This window comes from Balaenoptera musculus, chromosome 9 (genome assembly GCF_009873245.2).
Source record: "Balaenoptera musculus isolate JJ_BM4_2016_0621 chromosome 9, mBalMus1.pri.v3, whole genome shotgun sequence".
Classification (NCBI taxonomy): Eukaryota; Metazoa; Chordata; class Mammalia; order Artiodactyla; family Balaenopteridae; genus Balaenoptera; species Balaenoptera musculus.
The window spans coordinates 30248359-30273888 of NC_045793.1; the positions used below are offsets into that span (position 1 = coordinate 30248359).

Genomic DNA, 25530 nt, shown 5'->3' on the forward strand with positions numbered 1-25530 from the left:
TCAGTGACTAGCACATTGCAGGCATCTGATAATTTTTAGTTAATTTTTCTAGAAGCATTTATAAAAGTTTACGCACGATAGTAGATATAGGATGTCAATTTTAAAAGTTAATTAAAAAACTATATAAATTTGTTATAATTCAGGATATCAATTTAAGTTTGAAAAGTAAAAACAGGGATCTAGTAAATAAAATTTTTACTACTTTGGATGGACCGGTGGTCAGGGTAACCAACACTCCATAGGCTATGTATTTCAAGGTCAAGTTTTGGGTCCCACTAGGTAAAACTGGATCCTTATTGGTAGCAGCTGAAGTTGAAGGGGGTCTTATCAAACCCAAATGGTGAAATTTTATGGTAAAGTGTATAAGGCATGGCCATTGAAACTTTCTCCAAAGATGCAACGGTTCCAGTTTTTCAAGACTTTTTTTTTTTTTTTCAACATTATGGACCAGGAAGTACTGGTGTTAATATTCATAGGTCTGATAAAATCTGTGCACATTTTGAAAAAGAATGTTTACCTTTTGATGTAAACCTAACTGGCACATGTCCTCCTCAGATATGCAAGGTTTTCCACCAGCTTTCCTAGAAGACAGGCAAACGAGCAGATCCCAAGAGCCCAAATCACCTAATAGCAAGAGTATGGAAAAACAAACAATTTCTTATCAGATTTTTAAAGGCACCATTTACTTCTTCAGATTAAAGAATGTAATTATTTAAATCCTAAAACACAAGTAACAATGATTCTGAATATACTTAAAAGTATATATTCAATGTAACTAAAATTCACCTTTTCTAATTAAGCAGAAGTAACACTTTAATATTGTATCCTAGGGAAAATCCAATTATCTTAAGTTATATCATAAAATTCCTTTAAAAGACTAAAATTAGAATGTTTCAAATCACTAATTTTATAAATTTATAAAATCTTAATCAGAGATTGGGAGGAAAGAAAATTATAAAGTCTTTTAAGAGATGAGAGAGTTATAACGCTATGAGGTCAAAACATCGAACATTTTGCTCTGGGCCTCCGTATTACCCTTACTTTTCATAGATCTTGAAAATCAAAAATGCTCTTAAGGGGCTTCCCTGGTGGTGCAGTGGTTAAGAATCCGCCTGCCAATGGAGTGTACACGGGTGCGAGCCCTGGTCTGGGAAGATCCCACATGCCGCGGAGCAACTAAGCCCGTGCGCCACGGCTACTGAGCCTGCGCTCTACAGCCCGCAAGCCACAGCTACTGAGCCTGCGCTCTACAGCCCGCAAGCCACAGCTACTGAGCCTGCGCTCTAGAGCCCGCAAGCCACAGCTACTGAGCCTGCGCTCTAGAGCCCGCAAGCCGCAACTACTGAAGCCCGCGCGTGCCCAGAGCCCGTGCTCCGCAACAAGAGAAGCCACCGCAATAATAAGCCTGCGCACCGCAATGAAGACCCAACGCAGCCAAAAATAAATAATTTAAATAAATAAATTTTTTAAAAATGCTCTTATAAGTTTTCTTACAAAGAAAAAGTTGTGTTAGGTAGAGAATAAAATTTAATGAAAAATTTAAGATAGGTTTAGTCTAAAAGGAATTTGTGTTCTAGTTATAGACAGAGTTGACTCTAAAATACAGAGTATAACACAGACCAAAGAAATGATATTTCACCAAGAACAAAGTTCTTTGCCAATAAATCATAGTTACTTGCCAAAATAATCTCAGCAGAGTACATTCTTGCATAAGTAATTGAACACTTAAAAATTAACATTTATGTGGCTATATATGGGTTTATTTTCCCTTATTCTTTTGGATCTATTTACATAAATTTGTATCAGCTTACCTTGCATATAATTGCTGCTTTAGAAATATTTGTTAAATGCATGAATGAATAACTAGCTAATGATAGGGTAGTAAACACATTACTTCAGAAACAATATAGAAATATCTATCTCAAAAAAAAAAAAAAAACAGAAAAAGAACACTAAGTAATATATAAAAGAATTGCTACTACCTGGGAAACTTTCTCCATTTTGGATGGAAAGTCGGTTTAGAAAATGAAGCAATTGCTGTACACATGGCATCTTTTGTTGATCAATACTAAGATAAATGTTCCTTCAAGTAACTATTTATGCCAGACCTCACAAGTCAGTTCCTGCGTTATTAGTGGCTTCAAAAAGCTAGAAAATATCCAATGCCTCCAAATGCTATCTTTTAAAAATTTCCTAGAATTTCTCACTTGAGAGCATAATGCTTTCAAAGAAGAATTATACAGGAAAAAAAAAGTTGATGAGGAAGAATATCTATGACAATTTGGAATGAAATTTCACTCTCCACTAACCAAGTCCTTTTCCATTTGACAAGTCCTGTGCTGTCTGAGCTATTGGTCCCTCTATAGTTGTCCTGTTGCTGGAAGGGAAACCTCTCTGCCAAACAAAAGGATCCAGACAACTGAACTCAAGTTAACTGAGCTCTTGTCCTAGAGCTTCTCCGTTTGCTTGATGTATCTCAAGATGCTGGAAGATAGCACAATAGTTCAAAAGAACAAGGAGAAATGATGCTGGTGATTGGGAGTTGGGAGAGATCTCATCCAGGTAATAGCCATCAGGCCTTAGGTGTCAAGGGTCTACCCTGTCCCATGCACTCTCACTTTGAAGGAAACTACAAGCAGATTCCAATGGCCAAAACCTAATACTCTATGATGATTCCAATACTTTATTTTAAATGTGCACCTGGCATTTTCAGCCAAAACCTTTTGATATGGATTCAAAAGGGAAAACACAGAGACTATTTTCATTCGATATTACTTCTAGCCCAGGAAACACTAAAACACTAGAGGAAACTTCCTGTTATAATATACACAACTAAATATTTTAAGAAGATAAGAATAGGCAGAGAGAGAGGAATTTCATATTATGGGCTGCATTGTTTGGATGTTAAAAAACAGAGTATGTTTTATATTCCTCTAAGTCTGAAGCATGCCCCCCTTCACTACCCAAGGCATACACACAATTTCTAGAATTGACAGAAAGAAATATATATTTAAACCATAAATGTTTGAAACTGGAGACACATTTAACTAATTCAAAGTATTCAGTTTATTAAGAACCTCCTCTGAGCTGAACACTGTACTAGAAATATGAAAGCAAATAGCAAAACAAAAGGGCAGACAGTCACTGCCCTTAGCAGCAATAAGGGATCTAAACATCAAAAAGAATTTAGGCTAACTTATAAAGCATCACACAATTTCTTGACATTCATAAGGTTACCCCTCATCTCTCAAAAATATTTAATTAATATTTTAAGTTAAAAGTTAATATTTCAAAAATACCGTATAGCACATCAATTTCCTCTTAAAATGAAGTAAAGTATAACCAAAAATTTTCAGCGATCTCTTCATGTCCTTCTGCCTAATTCTTGCTACCATGGTCTGAAAAAAATGCTGATTGTTTCCACTCAAAATTCCTATTGTTACCCTTGCTGAATTCTACATCAAACTTCCAAATCTCTATTTCCTAGTTAAATTTTCTAGTTAAAGTAGACCTTTTCAATTTCTCTTCATTTCTATCTAGAAATCTACTCCCTTGCCTGATTCCCACAGCCCTTTTTTTAAAGAAAAAAGCTTTATTTGTTTTATGAGTGGTGCTATGAATTCAAGCTTGGTTTAAAAAACTCCCAAAACCATACTGAAATCTAGAAAGTGGGCAGAGAACAAAGCATACTCACTAGTGAAGTAAATAACATTCAGAAGTCAACCTTGGAGCATCTGGGATACAAATTTGTTCCTCAACAAGATTACAAATTACTATATACTGTGAAGCTTTGGGGTCACGCTCAACAACCTAGAAGCATGAGTGTTTAGTGGACAATGCGTACAGCAGAGGCTGCAGACTGCGGGCACACAGGGGGAGTAATGCCCGCATTTAGGGTGCATTTGGTCTGCACAGTGTTTGTTTTGTTTTTAATTTTAAGTGTTTGTCAAAATGCAAATGTCAGCACAATTCACATAAAAATCCAGATTTCAGCTTTCATTTGAAAACTTAGAAGTTTTGGGTTCATATCCTACAAGGCAGCCACTGACAGCTGAGGCCAGCTTCCCACATTTTCTGTAGTTTACCTTAGTGGCCCGACCTGGCCCAAACTCTGCCTGGGCTCTGCCTTTAGTAGCAGCAAACAGTCCTTAGAACTGGTATAAAACACTGGCTTGTCAGTTTTCCATGAATTGTTCATTCAGCAAGTTGATGTTCCATGTTCTAGCTCTCAAGGAATTAGGCTTGTTCATTAGGTAAATTGGTTTTGTTGAGATGACTATAGGCAGTTGCTATTTGCTCAGTTGGTCTTTAAAGGATGTCTGAACATACCCTTTGATTTCCATCTTCGGCCATGCTCTTTCGCAAGGTTGAATACGGTCACTTCACCTCCAAAGACATTTGGTTGGCCATGTTAAAGTTGGCAAGGACTGAAGTGTGGTCTCTTAGAGTCGTTCTTTCTCTAACAAGCCTGGAAAAAAACCGATTGGCCTATAGCCATCTTTTTCCCTTATGTCTTTTTGGTTGGATTACTAAAGTGGACCAGGTCCCACTCTTAGGTGGACCTGCCTTCATTTCTTTCTTGTTCACACTTTCTCTTTGGACTCTTTCCACATTCAGTCTGTCTCAGGGCTGTTGCCACAGTTATACGTGGCCCAGGACAGGCTCTTTCTAGGCACTGAGGCAAACATTTTTGGTGTTGGTCTTACTTGATGTGTTTCTTCTGTCCCCTGAAGGTCGACATTAGTGTAAGAGCTGAGAAGTCAGATTTGGATTGAAACTAACACAACATTGCAAAGCAACTATACTCCAATAAAATGTAACTTAAAAAAAAAAAAAAAGATTTGGCTTGGGGAAAAAACAGGCAAAGCAGATCCTGGCCAATTTGGATGATGGCTTCTTAGGTTTTCCTGGCATAGGGAAAGGAGACCTTTATGTGACTCAGCCTAAGTCTTTAGAATACTGCATTAGGACTTGGGTGCCAAGGCCACACTAATAAATAAGGAATAGTAGCAGTAGTAGTGGTAATAAATCAACAGCAATTAGTTCTTGAGTACTTAGAGTATGCCAGGTACTGTTCCAAGTATTTGCATTAATTAATTTATTTTATACAATACCCTGCTAGATATACTTTTTCATTTTTTTTTAAGTGCAGAAAGGTTAAATAACTTGCCCAAGGTCAGCCATCTAGTTCGTGATGGGAAGAGAATTTGAAAACAGGAAGTCTAGCTCCAGCAGCCATGTTTGTGATCATTACATCATTATTGCTTCAAAAAACAGGGAGGCAACAGAGACACTTAGCTTTTGATGCCTTATATGTATTAACTTATGCAGAACTTCCAACAACCCTGTGGAGTAGAAACTATTATTACACATACTTTACAGAAGAAGAAACTGAGACAAAGAGGAACTATCTAGCTTTGGTATTTTCTCAACTACTGTCCAGTGTCTATTTTCCTTTGGGACCTTGGAGGAAAAAGACTACAACAGGTATAACTCAGGTATTCCTAGACCCTCACCCAGCAATAGCACCCTAAAATATTATTAGTGATACCACTGGTAATTGAAGTAAGAGAAATATTCATGTGTAAAAGGAGATAGCTCTCAACTGCACATGTACTCAGGAACTATAAATATTAACTGGGTTTCCACCTACTTTTGAAAAGAAACCTCTAAAAGTTTCTCAGATTTTTTTTGATGGTTAAAATGATTTCTTTCCTTGTCACAAAGAAACCAGAGCAGGACAAGCTCCCAGATCAGGCTAGCCAAGCCCTTAAATAGAGAGGTCACAGGACATAGTTCTAAGGAAACAGGATATGGATGTTCCATTCTCCATCTCAGCATGAAAAATCTATAGGATTCTCCCCACAAACTAAAGAACATTATTGCTCATTATCATGCCTCCATAGTGTTGGGTCTGGAAGCAATGAAAACTCCACAGACAATTTTAGAAGGAGATGTCAGGGTCCAGCTTTATTAATTCACACATAATATGGCACTGACTATAGTTTAGCGTTCTCAGGAACCACCTAACATCTCAGTGTTAAAAGTAAGAGCTATTTTAAAAGGTTTTTGTTCTTGTTTTTGTTTTAATCAAGCATCTGCCCTAAGGAGTGAGGCTGCCTTTAGAATATTTCCAGCCTCTCATAGTCAGGCTGCCATGTAAAGCACACAATCGTTCCTGGCTCTCAGATGACCTCCTCATTGATAAAGTCTACTGGATCAGTAATTCAACCCAGAGAACAACGGAGAGCTCTGAGATAGCATCATTCTTATAAATGCTGTTTATTCTCAAGGAATGACAAGTCTATTCCTGCTTTATTTTTCTCCATAGCATCTATCATCATCTGACACATTATGTATTTCTTATCTATTTGTTTATTGTCTGTCTCTCCCCATTTGAATGTGAGCTTCACGAGGGCAGAACAGGGCCTATTTTAATCACTGCTGTATTCTCAGTATCTACAACAATGGCTGGAATTTAACAAGTATTTGCTACCTATTTGCTAAATGCATAAATGAATGAATAACTGAATGTGAGCAGTAGACCAATAACTAAGACTCAATAAAATGCTAGGATATTGAAATATTTTTGTAAAAATTAAAAATGGATGAATAATAAGAAAAAATATTAGAGTAGTTTTTTTAAAAAGGACATAAAGATACATTTGGTTCTTAGTAAGAATGAAGGAGGGAAGTACGTAAGAAAAACAAATGTAACCAGTCATTGCATTTAAAGAATTGTAATATTAATTCTGAAAACTAATAGCAGATTCCAAGTGCTTTACTTATTAGAAACTTTTCTGTGAACACATACATTTGATTGAAGCAGAAAAGATTCATAAAGTATGACTTGGAAAAGAAACTTGTCCAGGAACTTTTAAGATACATAGCTACTAAAGCCAAGTCTCATTTACTTATTCATAGTATTATACTATTATATTCCTTAAGGATACAGTAGTGTGATTTCCTAAAATTTGTTTTATTTCAGTGTGAAATACTGAAATGTTTAATTTTTAAATAATACATAATATTCCTTTATAATATAACAATTATTAACTAATACATAATATTCCTTTATAACATGAGGATATTTCACATGTTCACTGTTCCCTTTGTACGCCCTTTTCTTCACAACTATAAGATTCTTATCACATAACAAAGTCTTCCTTTCTCTGTATCCTTCTTTTAGCAGACTTAGTAGATAGTTTACATTATTGAATACGTTATTAACTTATTAATAATAAATTGGGTTCTATGCTTGATTCTACCACAAGATTGTTTGAATATAAATTAGCCATTCCTGAACCAAGCTGCATTAATCTGTTCCCTTAACTGTATTCTTAATATGATGGATCTACCCATGCTTAATTAATTTTATTCATGGCTTTTCTTTAAGGACAACAAACATTCAAGTTCTTGTATATAACGCTGATTATACTAGACACTTAGTAGATGTTTATTGGATTATATATTTCAATTTTCAGAATTCATTTTAAAAGAAATCATATATATTGAAACTTGAGATTTTCAATGCATTATGTAACATGGTCACAAAATCTAATTAAATCTGGTTTCTTGCCCCAAGACTCTGGTCATGGATTTTTGCTTGTTATGCCTCTGGCTCCTTAACCTCTAAGAGCTGATGATGAAAACTTTGTGTTTCACCGCAGAGAAATTCTAAACCAGCTTTCTGCCCTAAGAGAGGTTTGGAGATTGTTTCTGTGAAGAGTTTTGAACTCCTGAAATTTTTCTAACCTACTCACAAGCTCAAGAAAGCAATATTATGCTTAAACTTTTGCAAAAGTTAAGACTCCTGCTCTAAAAAAACTTTTCATTAGGAAGAGCATGAAAAGAAATATATCAGTGTATTTCTATGAAATAAACTCAAGAAATGCTTACTTTAGAAGGCTTGCTAAAGTTTCCTTCCATTGGTTTTTTTGTTTGTTTTCTGTTTTTTTTTCTTAATATTTGTTTATTTATTTGGCTGTACCCGGTCTTAGTTGCAGCATGTGTGCTCTTAGTTGCGGCATGCAGGATCTTTAGTTGCAGCACGCAGGATCTAGTTCCCTGACCAAGGATCGAACCCAGGCCCCCTGCATTGGGAGCTCAGAGTCTTAACCACTGGACAATCAGGGAAGTCCCATAGGTTTTTTTTTTTTAATAATTTTTATTGAAGTATAGTTGCTTTACAATGTTGTGTTCGTTTCTACTGTATGGCAAAATGAATCGGCTATATATATATATATATATATATATATATATATATATCCCCTCTTTTTTGGATTTCCTTCTCATTTCGGTCACCACAGTGAATTAAGTAGAGTTCCCTGTGCTATACAGTACGTTCTCATTAGTTGCCTATTTTATACATAGTATCAGTAGTGTATATGTATCAATCCCAATCTCCCAATTCCTCTCACCCCACCCCTTTTCCCCCTTGGTATCCATACATTTGTTCTCTTTTTTTAAAGTGACTTTTTTTAAAAAAGATTTTCATTCCACTTATATAGTCTTCTATTGAAGTATAACTGATTAGATGTGTGTGCATGTGTGTTTAAACTTTTACTGCTTCAAGACTATTGTTTGTCTGGGAGAAAACTCTCATTATTGCATTTTACCAAATTTCTCCAAGTCTGGAATTCTCACCAGCTTAGGAGACCTTAAAAGAAATAAACTCTGCAGCAATTTAAAACTCAGACTGCACCTAACACTCAGATATTGGTTTCTAATTCCACTCTCCAATAAGAGGAACCAGGGGTCCTTGGAGGTATGGCTGATTCAAGGGCTGGGAAAGTAAGTGTACAAGATGAGTCTAGAGCATCACAGTGCCAGAAAATGAGGAAGAGCTCAAAACCAAACAAGCAAACGAACAAATGAACAAAAGCAGTGACGGAGGTATGTTAAAGGGGCACGGGAGCCAATGGTCAAAACTGGAACAATTTGAGCAAAAAATAAGTAAAGTAATATTGGTATAAAATAAATATCCACTAGTCCATACTGATATAAACAAATTATTGAATAAAAAAGTAAATGGGGAGGAAGAGACAAATCTCTGGTGTGGAAAAATATCAAACAAAATTTTCATAGCTACTACAGACTCAAGGAGGTAGATCGCAACTCCCTAGTCCTTCGGCATGAATTGCTCACAGTGACACCCTTCCAAAGAGTCCAGTATGGGAACGGGAAATAAAAGTATAATTTGCAGTGGAAAAACCTGACAAACACTACCTGTCAGGTGATTAAGGCTAATATCAACAGTGATAAGTCATGTGGATAATCTATACCCTTGATATGATATGATGAGAATTTTACCTCCGTGGTCTTACTCCCCCAACCATAACCCTACACTAATCAGAAAATACCAGGCATGACCCAATTGAGGGACATCAAAACACCTGGCCAGTTCTTCTCAAAACTGCCAAGGTCATCAAAAGCAAATGAAGTCTGAGAAACGGTCACAACCAAGAGAAGCCTAAGGAAACACGACAACTAAATGTAATGTATCCTGGATGGGATCTTGGAACAGAAAAAGGACATTAGGTAAAAAGTTTAAAAATCTGAATGAAGTATGGACTTTAGTTTTTTAAAAAAAAATCAGAATAAACATATTCTCTGGAGAAAAAAAGATGATGACTGTTAAGTATATGGCTGTAACTAGACACATATTAATTACAAAGCTCACCAAGTATTTTATACTAAGAATGTTGTATTACAAAACCAATCTGCACTACAATGCAGAAAGTGAAAAATAATTCCTTTCTATACAAGATGGATTCTCTGATAAAGACAATTCCGATGGTATTTAAAATACAGAAGACTGAAAAATAGATCAAGTTCAGAGTTTGAAACCCCCTCAATACATGCAGCTCCCCAAATTTCTAGCCTTTCATTTCACTTGTTACCATTTCTCTCTAAATTCAACTCCTTTGGTGATTTTATTTACATTCATTGCTTTAGCTATTGCTTTCCTGCCACTGACTCTCAAATTTACATTTCTTAACCTTTCTTATGTTTCAGATCTCCAGTTACATCCTAAGACAGATGCCCTGCTGAACACATATGAATCAGAACCTGTATCTCCTGCCAAAAACCTGTCCGTCCTTCCAGTTTTATTACCCTCAAAGGTGTAGTCACCTTCTCTCCCCTCAAGCTAGAAAGCGTGACATCAACTTCAACTAGTACTTGTCTCTCATTCCACTTCCCATTGATCTCCAATTCCCATCCAACCTAAATTAGAATTTCTTAAATACTTCCTGACCTTTCCAAATCCTATCACAGTCTCTAAATCTAAGATCTCACTATCTCTGCAAAGTCTCCTAATTAGTCGCCCTGCTTCTATTTCTTTTCCCTTCATTAATCCATTTTCCTCCATGAAGCCACAATCATCCTCTGAAAACACAGATCTTATCATTGCCAGCACAATACAGATCAAATTCCTTAGCAAAGCAACAGAGATCCTTCACACCTGCCCCAACCTAGTTCTCTAGCTCTTTCCCTCAAAGCAGCACTCCCCAAACCCCACTTCTTCTCAGCCACATGGACCCTTGTTGGCCCCTGAGACTCCATACACTTTTATTTATTTTTCAATTAATTTTTATTGGAGTAGAGTTGATTTACAATGTTGTGTTAGTTTCTGCTGTACAGCAAAGTGAATCAATTATACATATACATATATCCACTGTTTTTTAGATCCTATTCCTATATAGGTCATTACAGAGTATTGAGTAGAGTTCCTTGTACTATACAGTAGGTCCTTATTAGTTATCTGTTTTATATATAGTAGTGTGTATATGTCAATCCCAATCTCCCAGTTTATACCTCCCACCTCCCTTTCCCCCTTGGTAACCATAAGTTTGTTTTTTACATCTGTGAGTCTATTTCTGTTTTGTAAATAGGTTCATTTGTACCATTCTTTTATATTTTTTAATTTGTCTTTCTCTGTCTGACTTACTTCACTCAGTATGACAATCTCTAGGTCCACCCGTGTCACTGCAAATGGCATTATTTTGTTCTTTTTTATGGCTGAGTAATATTTCATTGTATATATATACCACATCTTCTTTATCCATTCCTCTATCGATGGACATTTAGGTTGCTTCCATATCCTGGCTATTGTAAACAGTGCTGCAATGAACACTGGGATACACATATCTTTCTGAATTATGGTTTTCTCCAGATATATGCCCAGGAGTGGCAAGGGATTAATCTCCAAAATACACAAACAGCTCATGCAACTCAATATCAAAAAAACAAAAACCTAATCAAAAAATGGGCAGAAGATCTAAATAGACATTTCTCCAAAAAAGACATACAGATGGCCAAGAGGCACATGAAAAGATGCTCAACATCACTAATTATCAGAGAAATGCAAATCAAAACTATAATGAGGTATCACCTCACACCAGTAAGAATGGCCTTCATCAAAACATCTATAAACAATCAATGCTGGAGAGGGTGTGGAGAAAAGGGAACCCTCCTACACTGTTGGTGGGAATGTAAATTGGTACAGCCACTATGGAGAACAGTATGGAGGTTCCTTAAAAAAGTACTAAAAATAGAGCTACCATATGATCCATAGACTTTTAGACCTGTGTGCCCTAGCATGCAGCTCATACTGATGAATGCTCTTCCCTCTAAACTTTACTTGAGAAATCATTGTCACATATCAAGTATTCACTTGTGACACCTTCCTAGACCCCCACATTCAGAATTGGTCCCTTCCTTTTCTGTTCTCTCAGAACATTTTATTTCTGCTCTTCATACTGCTCCTATTGTATCTTATATTACAGTTAAACATGCACATCTTTCCTACTCAAAAATTATCCTTGGATCTGTAACGTTTTCATATAGTGAAAGCTTGTTAGAAATGAAAAATTTCAGTCCCCAACTTAGACCTCACCAAATCAGATTTGTCAGTAGCAAAATCCCCAGTATGCACATGTGAATTTGAGAAACACTGATATACACCTCTGCCCTATAGTTCCTTGAAAGGTTTCACTCATTTTTATAATGCTCTCTCTCCATCACACCAATTTTAGTATCCTACACCTACCTCATGTTTAATAAACATGTGTTAAATAAAACGTGTTTAGTGTCTATTATAAAATATTCTGATGCCTGGCTATAATGTCCTCGTCATAATCCTTGTTATGAGGAGGATGCTTGAAAATGGGTTCTTTTATTACTTGAGTACTTGCCTTGAGTTTTTGATAGACACTCCTTGTACCAAATTCCACAGAACAGTGCAGGAGGTTTTAGTGTGTAATTAGTGTGGTGACACTTCATTTAACCAAATATTATTCCTTCTTCCTGATTTATTCAAAGTCATTTTGCATGACTTCTTTAAAATGCAGTGAATAAAACCTAATCATATCTGGTTTAACATTGTATAATAATGCACTGGGGACTTCAAGCAATCTGAGAGGGAGGTGGGAGTCATTGATTTAAAATTTATTCTAAGAATAATTACACACTAATTCAGCACAGATGAGAATCAAGCCTTGAGAAAATATAGTTCACTAACATGAGAAAAAGAATCAATTCTCTCAACGGCCTATTACTTAATGCCACAAGTATTTTAGGATTACACAGCTCTTATTCATAAAGCATTATTTTCAATAATCTTTGGAGATTTGCTTAAACCAATCATAATATTTCTGTGAGATATTTATGGGACAGGTCTTATCTTCCATTTTCATACCAAGCAATAGATGATCTAATGAGCTTGTTCAAGGTCATTCCAAAAAGCAGATGTGAGGCCTAAAACTCAGGTCTCGTAGTGATACTAATACCACTCTTGGGAGGATATTATGAAAATTAAATGAGTGAATATTTGTAAAGTGCTTAGGACAGTGCCTAGTACTTGATAAGCTTTACATAAGTATTTGTTGTTTAATGAATAGGTAGGTGGGTGGGAGGTAAGATACAGAGAGATAAATTTGCGATTCTCGATGATAAACTCAAGAAGCAATGTGACGTCTTCTATATGTCTTGCCGCCTATTATTTAAGGCTTCTGAATAGGGCGGTATGAGTAGAATTTAGAAAACACAGAAAATAATCTTCTCTCTCAATTCTGCATCACCCCCTCATGTTTTGTTAATAGGCCTTCTTACGGTAGAAGGAGAGTATGTTAACTCAACAGACACCATTTGGTGGTTTTGATCTAAGGGAAACAGAGGACTTCATCAGCACGAGCCCTCAGTTAAAATTCATACACATTATCTAGAACTGGGATCAGTTTTCTCTCATTGGCAGTACAAGTGCATTGCTAGAATATGTGACATCTTGAGCCCTGAAACTGATGATGAAGGAAGGTACATTTTCATGAGTGAGTAGCAATGAGCCCCATGTGGTAGGTGTGACCTGACTAGTTAGGCCAACCCTGTGGGACCCTAAAGTGGGTGCTTTAGGTAAGGAGGGATTTGGGTAATGGGTAAGCAGAGCTATTGCCTAAAACCCGTTTCATCCACTTCATAATTTTCTTAAAATTGGCCCTGCTCCCAGAAGCCAAGGGGGTATCAGAAGTGTCTCCTCAGGCTAATAATGCTGTCATCTATGAGAGATGAAGAACACTTAAGCCCATATGAAACTATGCCAAGTATATTAAAGTGTACCGTATTATTAAAGTGTATTGTTCCTACACATCTATGAAGCACATTTTTTCCACATATTTTAATAGAATTCTGCAAAATTGGTGTTTCCTCTAATCTCTTAACATGAGTTTTCCACCTCTCCAGAGATTCTAGGAACATAATTTGCTATTTTTCTCTCTATTTATTACTCAAAATTTGTAGTGTAATCTCATTTCCCTTGTTTTGACTGTCCTTATTTAAAACCATTTTCTTTATTTCTTTGACAGTGCTAATTTTAAGATTTATGTATATATTTAATTATCTTTTAATGCTTTAACTTCTATCAAATTGATTCCCAAGAATAATATTGTTGGCTTAGAAACTATAAGTATTTTAAATGTTATAGATTTTCCTGATTGCTTTCCAAAAAAAGGCTACAATATTTCACATTTCCACAAGCAATGTATGAGAGCTTCCTTTCCTGGAATGTCTACCAGCAACAGGTGATATTACCAGTTTTGAAATTTGCCAGTCCTGGGACTGTAAAGTGATATGCTATACTTTAAATGGTCTTTCTGTAGCTTTTTGTGAACTTCATGATATTTTCTCCTTTGTTTTGACATTTAGATATGAAAATATAAACTGCTTATTCATATCCTTTGTATAAAAAAGATTTACAAATAAAAAATTAAATTTAAAAAACAGCACTTAGAAAAATAGAAATATTTTTAAATTGATGTGTAAGTAAAGCTTCCTTTCCTATGAAAGAATTTAAATGATGTGACATTTTTAACTTCTCAGATTAAAAAATGTGATAACATCTAATACTGAAGATGCATGGAGAACTAGCACTGCTGATGAAAGTAAAAATAGGAACCATCATTTTGTAGAGGAATGTGGCAGGAAGAACCACAGTTTTAATATTTTACCCATTGATACAACAATTCCACATTATACCCAAATCTCAAAAAAGCAATATAAACAAATATGGTAGTAAAGTTGGATTTTATATTAACAAGCTGAAAAAATTCTAAATATCTGTCAAGAAGAACTTGGTTAAAAAACTATGGTATACCCATAAAATAAAACACAAAACAGAATAAAGCAAATACTTTTCATACACTTTCAAGAAACTAGTATGATATTGTGGTCAAAGACTCAGGTTTGGAGAAAGACAGTCCTTGGGTCAAACCTTAACTCCACCATTTATGATATACACTGTTCAGTTCCTCATCTGTGAAACAGAAATAGCTACCTTGTGGACTAGAAGTGAGAATTCAATAAGTTAATGTATATAAACTACATAGCACAGTGCATTTAGTTAATGATCAAAAAAGGCTAACTTAAAACTAATGATATAACAATTTATCACAATCCTTAAAAACTACATTGATATGACAATACTTTTATCACAGTCTTTATTTTTATCAAAATATTAAAAATGTCTCAGGAATTCCCTGGTGGTCCAGTGGTTAGGACTCTGTGCTTCCATTGCTGGGGCCCCGGGTTCGACCCCTGGTCGAGGAACTAAGATCCCGCAAGTTGCATGTGGAAGCCAAAAAATTTTGAAAAAAAAAGTGTCTGTTAAAACATGTGGGGTAAACTATTGTAAAAGAGACAGGAGGCAAAAAGTCAGGATGTAAATGTGTGTGTGTGTGTGGGTGTGTGTGTGTTTGTGTGTGTATGTTCTTGTTAGAGAGATGCCTGGAAACATGCACAACGTTGTTTAACTGAGTTATCTCTGGGTGGTGGGATTTGGAGTGATTTTCCCTTTCATCTTTGTACTTGCAACGGTTTGATTCAATATTCTACCATAAACATATAACATCTTTATAAATGGGAAAACTACTTTCTAAAAATGTGGTTAGAATATGCATCCAAATAAAGAACTATTATTTTCTAAGAAAAACAGACATTGAGTCTTTTCAAACATTGTACACCTTTCAAAGTACTGTAAGATGCCAATCAACTGCTTTATACAAATGAAAAAATACATAAAATTAACATAGATCTCAATCATTTTAAAATTCAAAATGTCTCTGATGAAAATTGATGTAAAATACTCAATGTGACAAAGTAATAGTATTTCTTTCCATAAGACAGCAAACAAAATCAGTCTCAGGGTGCTATAGTCATGCTGTGTACAGTTATGAGTTCGAGATTTCAGACAACACAAAGTAAGGTCTTCCTGATACCCTTATTATGCTGTTTCTCCAAAAATGAACAAATAATGAACAGGAATCCTTGAGCAAACAAACCAATGGAAGGGCAAACACTTGTTATTCCTGATATTGGCTCTCTCAGATGAGCCTTCAGATTACCATGGAATGTGCCTGCCATTCTGGCATTCCCAGCATTCCTACCACGATGCAAGTACCAATTTCCAGCAGAATCTTAATCTGTTTTATACTACAGCTGTGAACTTGGATTTCCATGCTATACTTCCATAGAACAACAACAATTTTGTGAGTGCAATATTTACAAAAGCAAAACATTAAAAATATCATAAATATCTAACAATATGGGAAAGATTAAGGACATTAAATTAAGTAAATATTAAATACATCCAGTAATATAATTTTATGTAGCCCTTGAAATAACATTTACAAAGTTTCTACGGCATGTATTTCTGATATAATAGTATGGTAAAAAAGCAAACTAGAAAATTGTATAAAATGTATAAAAAACTTATAAAGAATTGTGTCCCAAATTAACTTTGTTGGTGGCCTTTTAGGTAATCTCCCTCATTCTTTATTATTGTTTTTATATATTTTCCAGTTGAACTAGATCTTAAATATCATCTAATCCAAAAATCTTCATCTTCTGTAAAATGAAAGGAATCTAAGAAATTAAGTAACTTAGTCATGGTTTCACATAGACATTGCAACCCAAGCCAGTATTCTTCTCTTCCACAGTACCATCTTGCTTCTCTTTGGGAGCATATAACTATCATTTGGAATAAATTATCTGTCCACATTTTTACCTTGATCCCACTATCTTCGAGCAAGCCCAACATGTCCAAAGACAGTTTAAATTCAGCTACTTGTTGCTATCATTTTTAAATGCGATCACTGGTCTTGACTGTAAAGAATTAAGCTAACATGTACCAAGGCTTTGCATGTTAACTCACAATTAATGGGTTTAGCATCTACGTAAATTTAGAAGGGGGCTTCTCACCAAGGTAGAAGGTTGATTCAGGGTCCTAGCAAGGCAAATGGGGAACTGCTTGGCCACTAAATACTTAAAATAGCAAACAGGCAGAACATCTTTGTGCTTCTGGAAGAAACACTGAAAATCTGTAATAAAGAAATACCTAGGACAGTAGTTTTCAACAAGTGGTCCAGGACCAACACACTAGCATTACCTGGGAACTTATTATTTCTTAACCCACCTCCCTATTCTTACTGAATCAGATCAACTGGAAGTAGGGCCCAGCAATCTGTGATTTGACAAACCTTCCAGATAATTCTAATGCATACTAAGTTTGAGAATCATAGTCCTAGCAAATTGGTAGATACTATGGTCAAACTTTGCCAAAACCATGTTCCTTAAGCAAACATTCAGGGAAGGATTCCCTTTACCTTCTGGTAAGTATAAAATACAGAGCTAGCAATTAGAGAAGCAGGGCCCCCTGAGAGTCATTTCTGTCCTCTACACCCCTTAATCACTTATTTGGTCACTCTGATAACGAGATGGAATGCTAAACAGATTTTTTAAATTCCAAGAGTTCCCTGCTCTAAATAGATCATTTTGTTGCACAGATGATGAGATTCACATATGACTTTCATGTTTTTCCTTAGACAAAGAGCTGAAATGAGTTATTATTATTAAAGGTTATTATTAGCTATTGGCAGAATTCTTCTTTCTTTGAAAACAGAGACATCACTGGCTTGACTGACTCTGAAACAAGGTTACAGAGAACCTTCACTAGAGGCAGTGGGCATGTGAGTTCTGTTCTTCAGTTGGTTTTGCTCAGACACATTCTGAAGCACAGTTCATTTTGCTCTACAATACAGCTATTTCCTATCAAGCACTCACTATCTTTTCTCTAAACTTCAAAGAAGCAAATGATGCTTGAATATCTGAAGGAAATATTCAGCTCTTTTATTAGTATATTTGTAGGTTTATTTTTTCAATTGCTTATTCATTTAATTGTGTACCTACTAGGTATACACAAGGCACTGTCCTATGCAGGATAATGAATAAAAAGATGAATAAAATACTCCCTGTTCTACAAGAAGTTTGTCATATAGAAGGGGAGATGAGAGTAACAGACAAAAATTATAAAAATATAACAAAGCATAATCTAGGCATCAGAGGTATATGACTAATGTGTGATGGGGCCTTAGTTAACTTGTTTACCATTTCTAGTTTGAGGGGAATTTATGGGTGAATTTATATATTAATTTGGATTTTAACAAATGGCAGAAAGGAGGAAATTCTAGGAGACAAAAGCCTCAATAGCACTGCAAAGTAGAAAGCTTTGAAATGTGATCAGGCAAAGGTGAGTAGCCCAATCAAAGTGGTTCTCCATTCTGCCCACACATTAATATCACCTGGGAAGCTTTTAAAAAAAAGTAATACCCAATATCCAGAGAAAACTATAATTCAAAAAGATACACGCACCTCTATGTTCATTGCAGCGTTGTTTACAATAGTCAGGACTTGGAAACAACCTAAATGTCCATCAACAGATGAATGGATAAAGAAGATGTGGTATATATATACAATGGAATATTACTCAGCCATAAAAAAGAATGAAATAATGCCATTTGTAGCAACATGGATGGACCTAGAGATTATCATACTAAGTGAAGTAAGTCAGAAAGAGAAAGACAAATACCATATGATATCATTTATATGTGGAATCTAAAATATGACACATATGAACTTATCTATGAAACAGAAACTGACTCACAGACATAGATAGACGAGGTTGCAGAGGGGGAGAGGAGGGATGGATTGGGAGTTTGGGATTAGCAGATGTAAACTATTATAAATAGAATGGATAAACAACAAGGTCCTACTGGATAGCACAGGGAACTCTATTCAACATCCTGTGATAAACTATAATGGAAAAGAATATGAAAAAGAATGCATATGTATGTATAACTGAATCACTGTGCTGTACAGTAGAAATTAACACAACATTGTAAATCAACAATACCTCAATAAGATAAAGTTTTTAAAAAGAACTCAGGTAAAATAAGAACTTTAGGCCATAAAGTTAAGAATTAAAAAAAAAAAAAAAGTGATACCCAGATCCAATCCCTTCCCCCCAAATTCTGATATAATTTTCTGAAGTGGGGCCTGGGCATTGGCTTCTTTAATTTTTATATTCCCTGGGTAATTCAAGTATGAGGACAAGCCTGAGAGCCATGCTACCGCAGGGATATGGAGATGTCTGACTCCATGGCTCCGAATGCTGGGGTAAGAAATGTGCGTTCTGTTTAGGAGGAAATAAGAAATCATTAAACACTTCTGCACAGGAAAGTGATGTGAGCAGAGGTGTGCTTGTGGAATATGAAACTGGCACGTGTGGTGGGGTTGTATAACAGAAGGCAGAGACGAGCATCTGGGAGAGTAATAGTTACTGTGATACCACCAAAGAGGCCCAGTAACTGTAAGGAGTGTGGAGTCATGGCCAAGAGAAGGCCTACCTTACAGGGCTCATGGTGCCTGGTATGTGCTGTGGCTGAAGGAGAGAGAGGACCTGATGACGAGCTTTAGAGCCTAGGAGGTGAGGGAATGCCGTACTAGTCAGAGGAACGTGGTTGGCAAGACCCACAGAATGGAAGCATCATGCATTATCCATTATTTATATATGCCGAGGCCCTGGGACACACAAATCAAAACTACCAGGTACCTGGAAAATCTATGCTTTCTCAAAACTTTGCCTATAGGAGACAGATTAGGATTCAACATTATTTAGAGGTTCTATCCCAAGTGGAATATTTTTTTTGGGATATAAATGACATCTAACATTATATTAGTTTCAAGTGTACAACATAATGATTCTCTCTCTCTCTCTCTCTGGGTATGTGTGTGTGTATGTATATATATATATATATATATATATATATATATATATATATGTTGTTAAATGATAACCATAATAAGTCTAGCTAACATCCATCACCACACATAGTTATACATTTTTTTGATAAGGAGAACCTTTACAATCTACTGTCTTAACGACTTTCAAATAGACGATACAGTACCATAACTCTAGTTACCGTGCTATATATTACATCTCCAGAACTTATTTATGACTGGAAGCTTGTACCCTTTGATCACCAGCCCCAGCCTCTGGCAACCACTGAGGAGTTCCCCAGAGGAGATCACTGAATCTGTAGAAAGATGTCTTGAGGGAGTATCAAGACAGGAGGAAAAAAAGATGGCTAGGGATAAATGTCCTGGGGAAGGCTCATATTTGGAGGGAAAACATAAAGAAGGAAGGGTCAGAAAGGTGGGAGAAGCAGGCAAGGGCACTATCAAGGAAGTTAAGAGAGAAAAGGGTTTGTAAGAAAATCCCGGAGCACGTAGCGCCCCCTCAGTGCTAGGATAGGTATTTATTCCACTGATACACACATTTCACCAAGTTTGGGAAACACTGCTAGAGTAAGATCAAGGAAATTGAGAACTTACATTAAAGCCTAATTTACATTCCACCCATGCTCAAACATGCTCTTCTACCAAAAATAATGCAATTGTAAATATGGTGGCTGGATTTTGTAACAAAAAGGAATTTCTTGGTAAATTCTGAAAAGACAATTTTGGTGGGGTGAAAATCTGATTATTGAGAGTTAATTAGAGAGAGATTAACAAGGGGAAAAAAAAATTACTTTTCCTTAAGTCTTTGTTTCCCAAACTGTGGTTTGTACTTCCACAAAGAGACACTGTTAAGAGGAAGCCACTTTAGCTAAAAATAAGATAGAAACCATATAAGATATCCAGAGCGAAATATTAATTAACTGAGAAAAGTCAAGTCTAAAAAGGAAGTGATTCGGGACGTTTCAACAATATTTGTAACATTGAAAGTAGAAAGTAAAAGTGATACAAAAATTAAGAGGCGGTCTTGAAACTATGGTTAGATGCTCCTAAACTCCTACCAAATTGAGGGCAAGGTCTAAAATATTTCAAGCAGCGAAATCTGATAATACACTAGCATAGTAAACGCACTGTATCTGGAGTCTCCAAACACCCTTAAATTAATCCACATACTCTGTCATTTGAAAGGTCCCATATGAAGGAGTTTGTTTTCCTTCCTGGAGTCTTTCTCCATCTAAATATAATACGAATATTTGTTTTTACAAATTAAATCTGTCATTTAGAGCACAGTTTAGTCTGTGGCAAAACCAAGCAAAAAAGTCTAAGTTCCAAACAAAACAAAACAAAACAAAAACCCCCAGTCTCCTCAATTCTAAAGAAATATGAAAAGAACAATGACCTGTAATAAATTGCTTATAAAAAAAATAAAAACTTATAAAATTTTCCATGCTGCATCTTTTTTAAAAAATAAAAGCAGAAGGCAGTGCATTTAAAGAAACAGTACAAAGAAAGTATCTGCAAAGCTGCATTAAACATTTCCCAGCTATGGAAAACTCAAATACCCAATCTGGTTTCTATGAAACTTAAAAAGATCAAACAATTAGAAAGAAGCTAGGCTTGAAGGAGAAATGCTAGGGATTTCAGTAAACATCTGGTTACCATTTTCAATTGAAAGAAGTAACCCACTTAAGGAAGTAGTTTAGTTTCTTTGGAGTAAAAATGAGACAGTGGCTTTTTGTTCCCTTTTGCACAGTGGAGGGTAAAGGAAACATCAGACTGGAGAGGTCACTCACAACTCAACTTTTGTAAATAAGAAAGTTTTTTTTTCAAAAACTAAAGTAAATTGAACTCAGGTCCCTGTAGTATAAACAACTCAACCGAGTTAAGGTTAAATAAACATTCCTTGAGCTCTCCTGTGTCAATTAAAGAACAAATTCTGTTTGGTTGTAAATACATCAGTAATTCTATGAGCAATGAGGAAAATAACAATAAATGCAAACACACAATTACCATGTGTCATAACACAAAAAAAATAGAACGGTGCAGCCCTATGTTTCTCTGATTCAATTTCTTTTCTTTTCTAGCTTGATTAACTGAAGGCACAGAAGCACTTCTGATACCGTCCAAAACCTATTACTTGCCTAATAGAAAACGTATGTCCAGTGTGTTCGAGGAGAAATACCGACAAGGCAAAACACACTGTGCCTTTTAAATGTGGCCTTTACTCTTTTGTGTTCCTGCTAAACAGTCGTAGTGCATATTAAACTCAGGAAGGCAGCAGGAGTGCTGGTGTGGGGCTGGAGGGGAAGAGGAATGAGGTGTTCATTAGGCTCTGAAATTTTAACTGACGAGAAGAAGCATCTGTTAAGAACGTGCACTGCTAGCCAGGAGGAACCGTCTCCAATTTTGCCTCCAGATACACGTTTCTCCACTCCTTCTTTGCTTCCCCTTCCTCTCTTCTGCCCAGAGAACAGGAGACTAAAAGCAAAGACTCAAGGAAAGGAATCCTAAAATGACAGAGGTTTAAAATCTTGTCTTGCTTTCTCTCATTCTGTGTTGTATAAATGTTAGCGCGCGTCCCAGAGCCGCAGATTTGAAAGGGGCGTCGATGGTTTTACTCATTCTCCTGGCTGATAAAGCAGCCACTCAGCAGTGTCCCTGCTTTGCTCCCATTCCAACAAAACTTCCTACTCTTTGAAATGGGTTGTTCCACTGCTGGATGAGTCTGATTGATACAACATTCATCCTTCAGCGGGTCCTATGCCTTCTAGGGTTACCACAAATAAATCTTGTACTCAAGCGACCCGTTAAACAGCGGGAATACAAAAATACTGGCCCAACTACTTGCAGGGCCTCCCTGAAACGGTCTTTTCAATAGGAACAATCTATTTTCCCGTTCCTGCTACAGTTCTGGTTTCTGCTGCAACTGTAGAAATATGCCCTCTTCAAGTATACATAAATAATTCCGACCCAACGATAAAATATGGTCTGCATCAGAGTCTCTTGAACTACATATTACTTAGACTCTACCCTGGGAGCAAGTTTAAAACTTTTGGAAAACATTTATTTTCTCTTAGGCCACTATTCGTTCTACGAACTAAGACAATGATTTACTAAATAGTACCTCGACGCTATGAAAGAGAAAAATTTGATGGTGCCTCTTTTTCTTTAGAGAAGTACATGTTTTAAAAATCCTGGGTCATATGATATGTTTTTCCAAAGCAAGGGGCTGTAAGAGCATGAAAGTGAATATTTTACACTATGCTAAGAAAAGAACCAGAAGGCGAAAGGCAGAGGACACAAACAGGACCTAAATGACATGATGGGGTTTTTGACCTTTAATGTTGTCTACATTCACGAGCTGAAAAAGCTATATGCTTACTTTTCCGTGTCCTTTACTGGAGAGAATCTTTAGGTAACACTGTGCGTTCTATAGTTTTACAGAATATTAAACCTTCAATGAATCAATCATCACCTCTAAGCAGATAACCTACAAATCTACATCTCCTGCCCTGACCTCCAGTCTCTGCTAAATACATCCATATGAAAACCTCAAGGCACCCGAGTCTGAGTACGTTTAGAACTAAACTCATCCGCCCTCCCTACAAAACCAATAAGCTGAGGAACACCGCTAAACGTGGCAGAGGAGTCTTGAAAGCCAGAGAGGAACAAATGGACACAAGCATTAAAAACCTCAACAGTATAGAACTGTTTTATGTATAAAGTATTAGCTCTATCTACTACTGAATTTGTGGTTGCATTATTTTTGTTATAAGAGATTTGAGCATGAAAAGAATACCAGTGTTCCTATAAAGTTACATAAAAATGAAAGGTTGATGAATTAAATTTTAATGTGAAAGTCTGAGGTAGTTCACTATTTAAGGGGCTCAGCTGTTGGTGTACTATTTTATCCTCGTTTATTCATGTATTCAATAAATATTTATTGCGTGCCCCTATGTGGAGGGCTTCATTTTATGTGATGAGCTGAGCAGACAGGGCTCCTGACCTCAACGAGTTTACAGATTTTTTAGAAGTGAAGTTGTTTTTTCCTAATGGAATGATCCAAGAGACTGTATGTTGGAATTTCAGGAGGGTTTACAACCCAGATCTGTCAATGAAAACATGTTAAATTGGGAGGGAGACTTGGAAAGGATAGGACCTGATAGGGAGACCTATCAAGTTCATTTAATGCAAAATATCCAGTAGCAGCACCCTTCTGCTACTGATAGAACCCACTTTAAACGTACCTCTCCACAAAGGAATATTCACAATCTCCTTTCTGTATCTAGTTCCTGACAGCAGTAGCAATATTACCTCCCATATTTAGAGTGCCTACCACGTGCCATTCTCAGAACTATCTCAAAACAATCCACTACGGAAGAGAAAACTAGGGCTTTGAGAGGCTAAATTGCCCAGGGTAGTGTAACCATTAAAGGTAACACCAGGGAGTCCAACCCAGGTTCAGTCTTAACTCCACAGCTTATTCCCTTTAATTACCACAGTCTACTAGCTCCCCAAGAAAGTAATTATTGCGGTTAAGCTCTTCTTACTTAATTTAAATCTCAACTTCCTTATGGCTTCTTTTTGAATACATATAAACTAAAGAAAAATTTGAAATACATTTTCCATTACAAAAGTTAAGATTGGTCTATAAGAGATGTTTCTTTTCCATATAAACTGCAGAAACAGCTTCTGGCAAGTAGCCATTATAAATAAACCTTCAAAATTAGACTAGATTTCAAATGATACATGGATGTGTTGGACATTTTTAAGAGTGCAGGTGAATGTAAATAAAACTATGGGAGGAGAGAAACTATGAAATTATAAACAGGGAAGGAAATAGGCTTTTTCTTCTTTAATATATTTTCCACAACATTAAGTAGTGATCTGTATCTCTCGCTCTGTTGACTATATCTTTTAATAGTGCATCCCAAGAACACAGTTGGGTAAATGACAGTGTCCTTCTTAGTGGGGGGAAAGCTGTAGCAATATTATTTAAAATACGATCTCCAAACACAATATATCAAATGTAATATCAATACAAATATCGATAAATACTATTTAATCACAGTATTAACCCTAGCCCTTCCTAGAAAGGCTTTCACTATGCCATGCTGTCATGTTACACTCTCAGCTCGCATTGGAAGGTTGCTATGTGAACCAAGACATGACATCCACTTCGCCTGCAATACAAATGTTGCTCTGACCCTTGACCCGTTACATAATGTCATCAACTTAATAATCCCTTTGAAAAAGTTGTTTTAAATGTACTACTTGGGCACGTCGGAGATCAGCGGAAGGAACTATAGAATTCCCTCCTTCCTGAGAGCGAAACCTCTATTCTTTCCCTTGTTGCTCTGGGTACTTGGCAGCTCAAACCAAAATTAAGCCGAAATTATGGTAGCTAAGAGGAATATCCAGTTTGAGCCCTAATTTTATATTTCCATTTTAGTAATCATATTATTATATGTTTGACTATAAACCATCAAATCCTTTTTGAATGAGGTTTGATGTAAGTTAAAAACCTAACCTACCTCAGTCCTAGAGTTTAACCATCAGCTTGGTCTGAAATCAGATGACATAGAATTAGTCTAGATCCATGGGTCAGCAAACGTTTTCTGTAAAGGGCCCAATAATAAATATTTTAGGCCTTAAGAGCCATACAGTCTCTGTTGCAACTACTCAACTCTGCTGTTGTAGAACAAAAAAGGCCAAAGACAGTACAAAAACAAATGCGTGGCTGTGTTCCAATCAAACTTCGTTTACAGAAACAGGCGTTGGGTCAGATTTGGCCAGTGGGCCATGGTTTGCCAACCCCTGGCAAGAAAATTTCTATGGTCTTTCACTTTCTGTATTTCTTCAAAAACCATTCCATGTAAAACCCCCAAGTTACAAAAACAAGAGCAA

At 36.2% G+C, this 25530-nt stretch overlaps 1 protein-coding gene across 1 annotated transcript in view; it reads right to left on the reverse strand.

Annotated features, from left to right (window-relative positions):
* Positions 1-25530, reverse strand: part of CPED1 (cadherin like and PC-esterase domain containing 1) — a 292803-nt gene that overhangs the window by 234262 nt on the left and 33011 nt on the right. Inside the window, 1 exon segment of the mRNA XM_036864402.1 lies at positions 518-624. Within this exon segment, the coding sequence (XP_036720297.1) occupies positions 518-624 (107 nt within the window).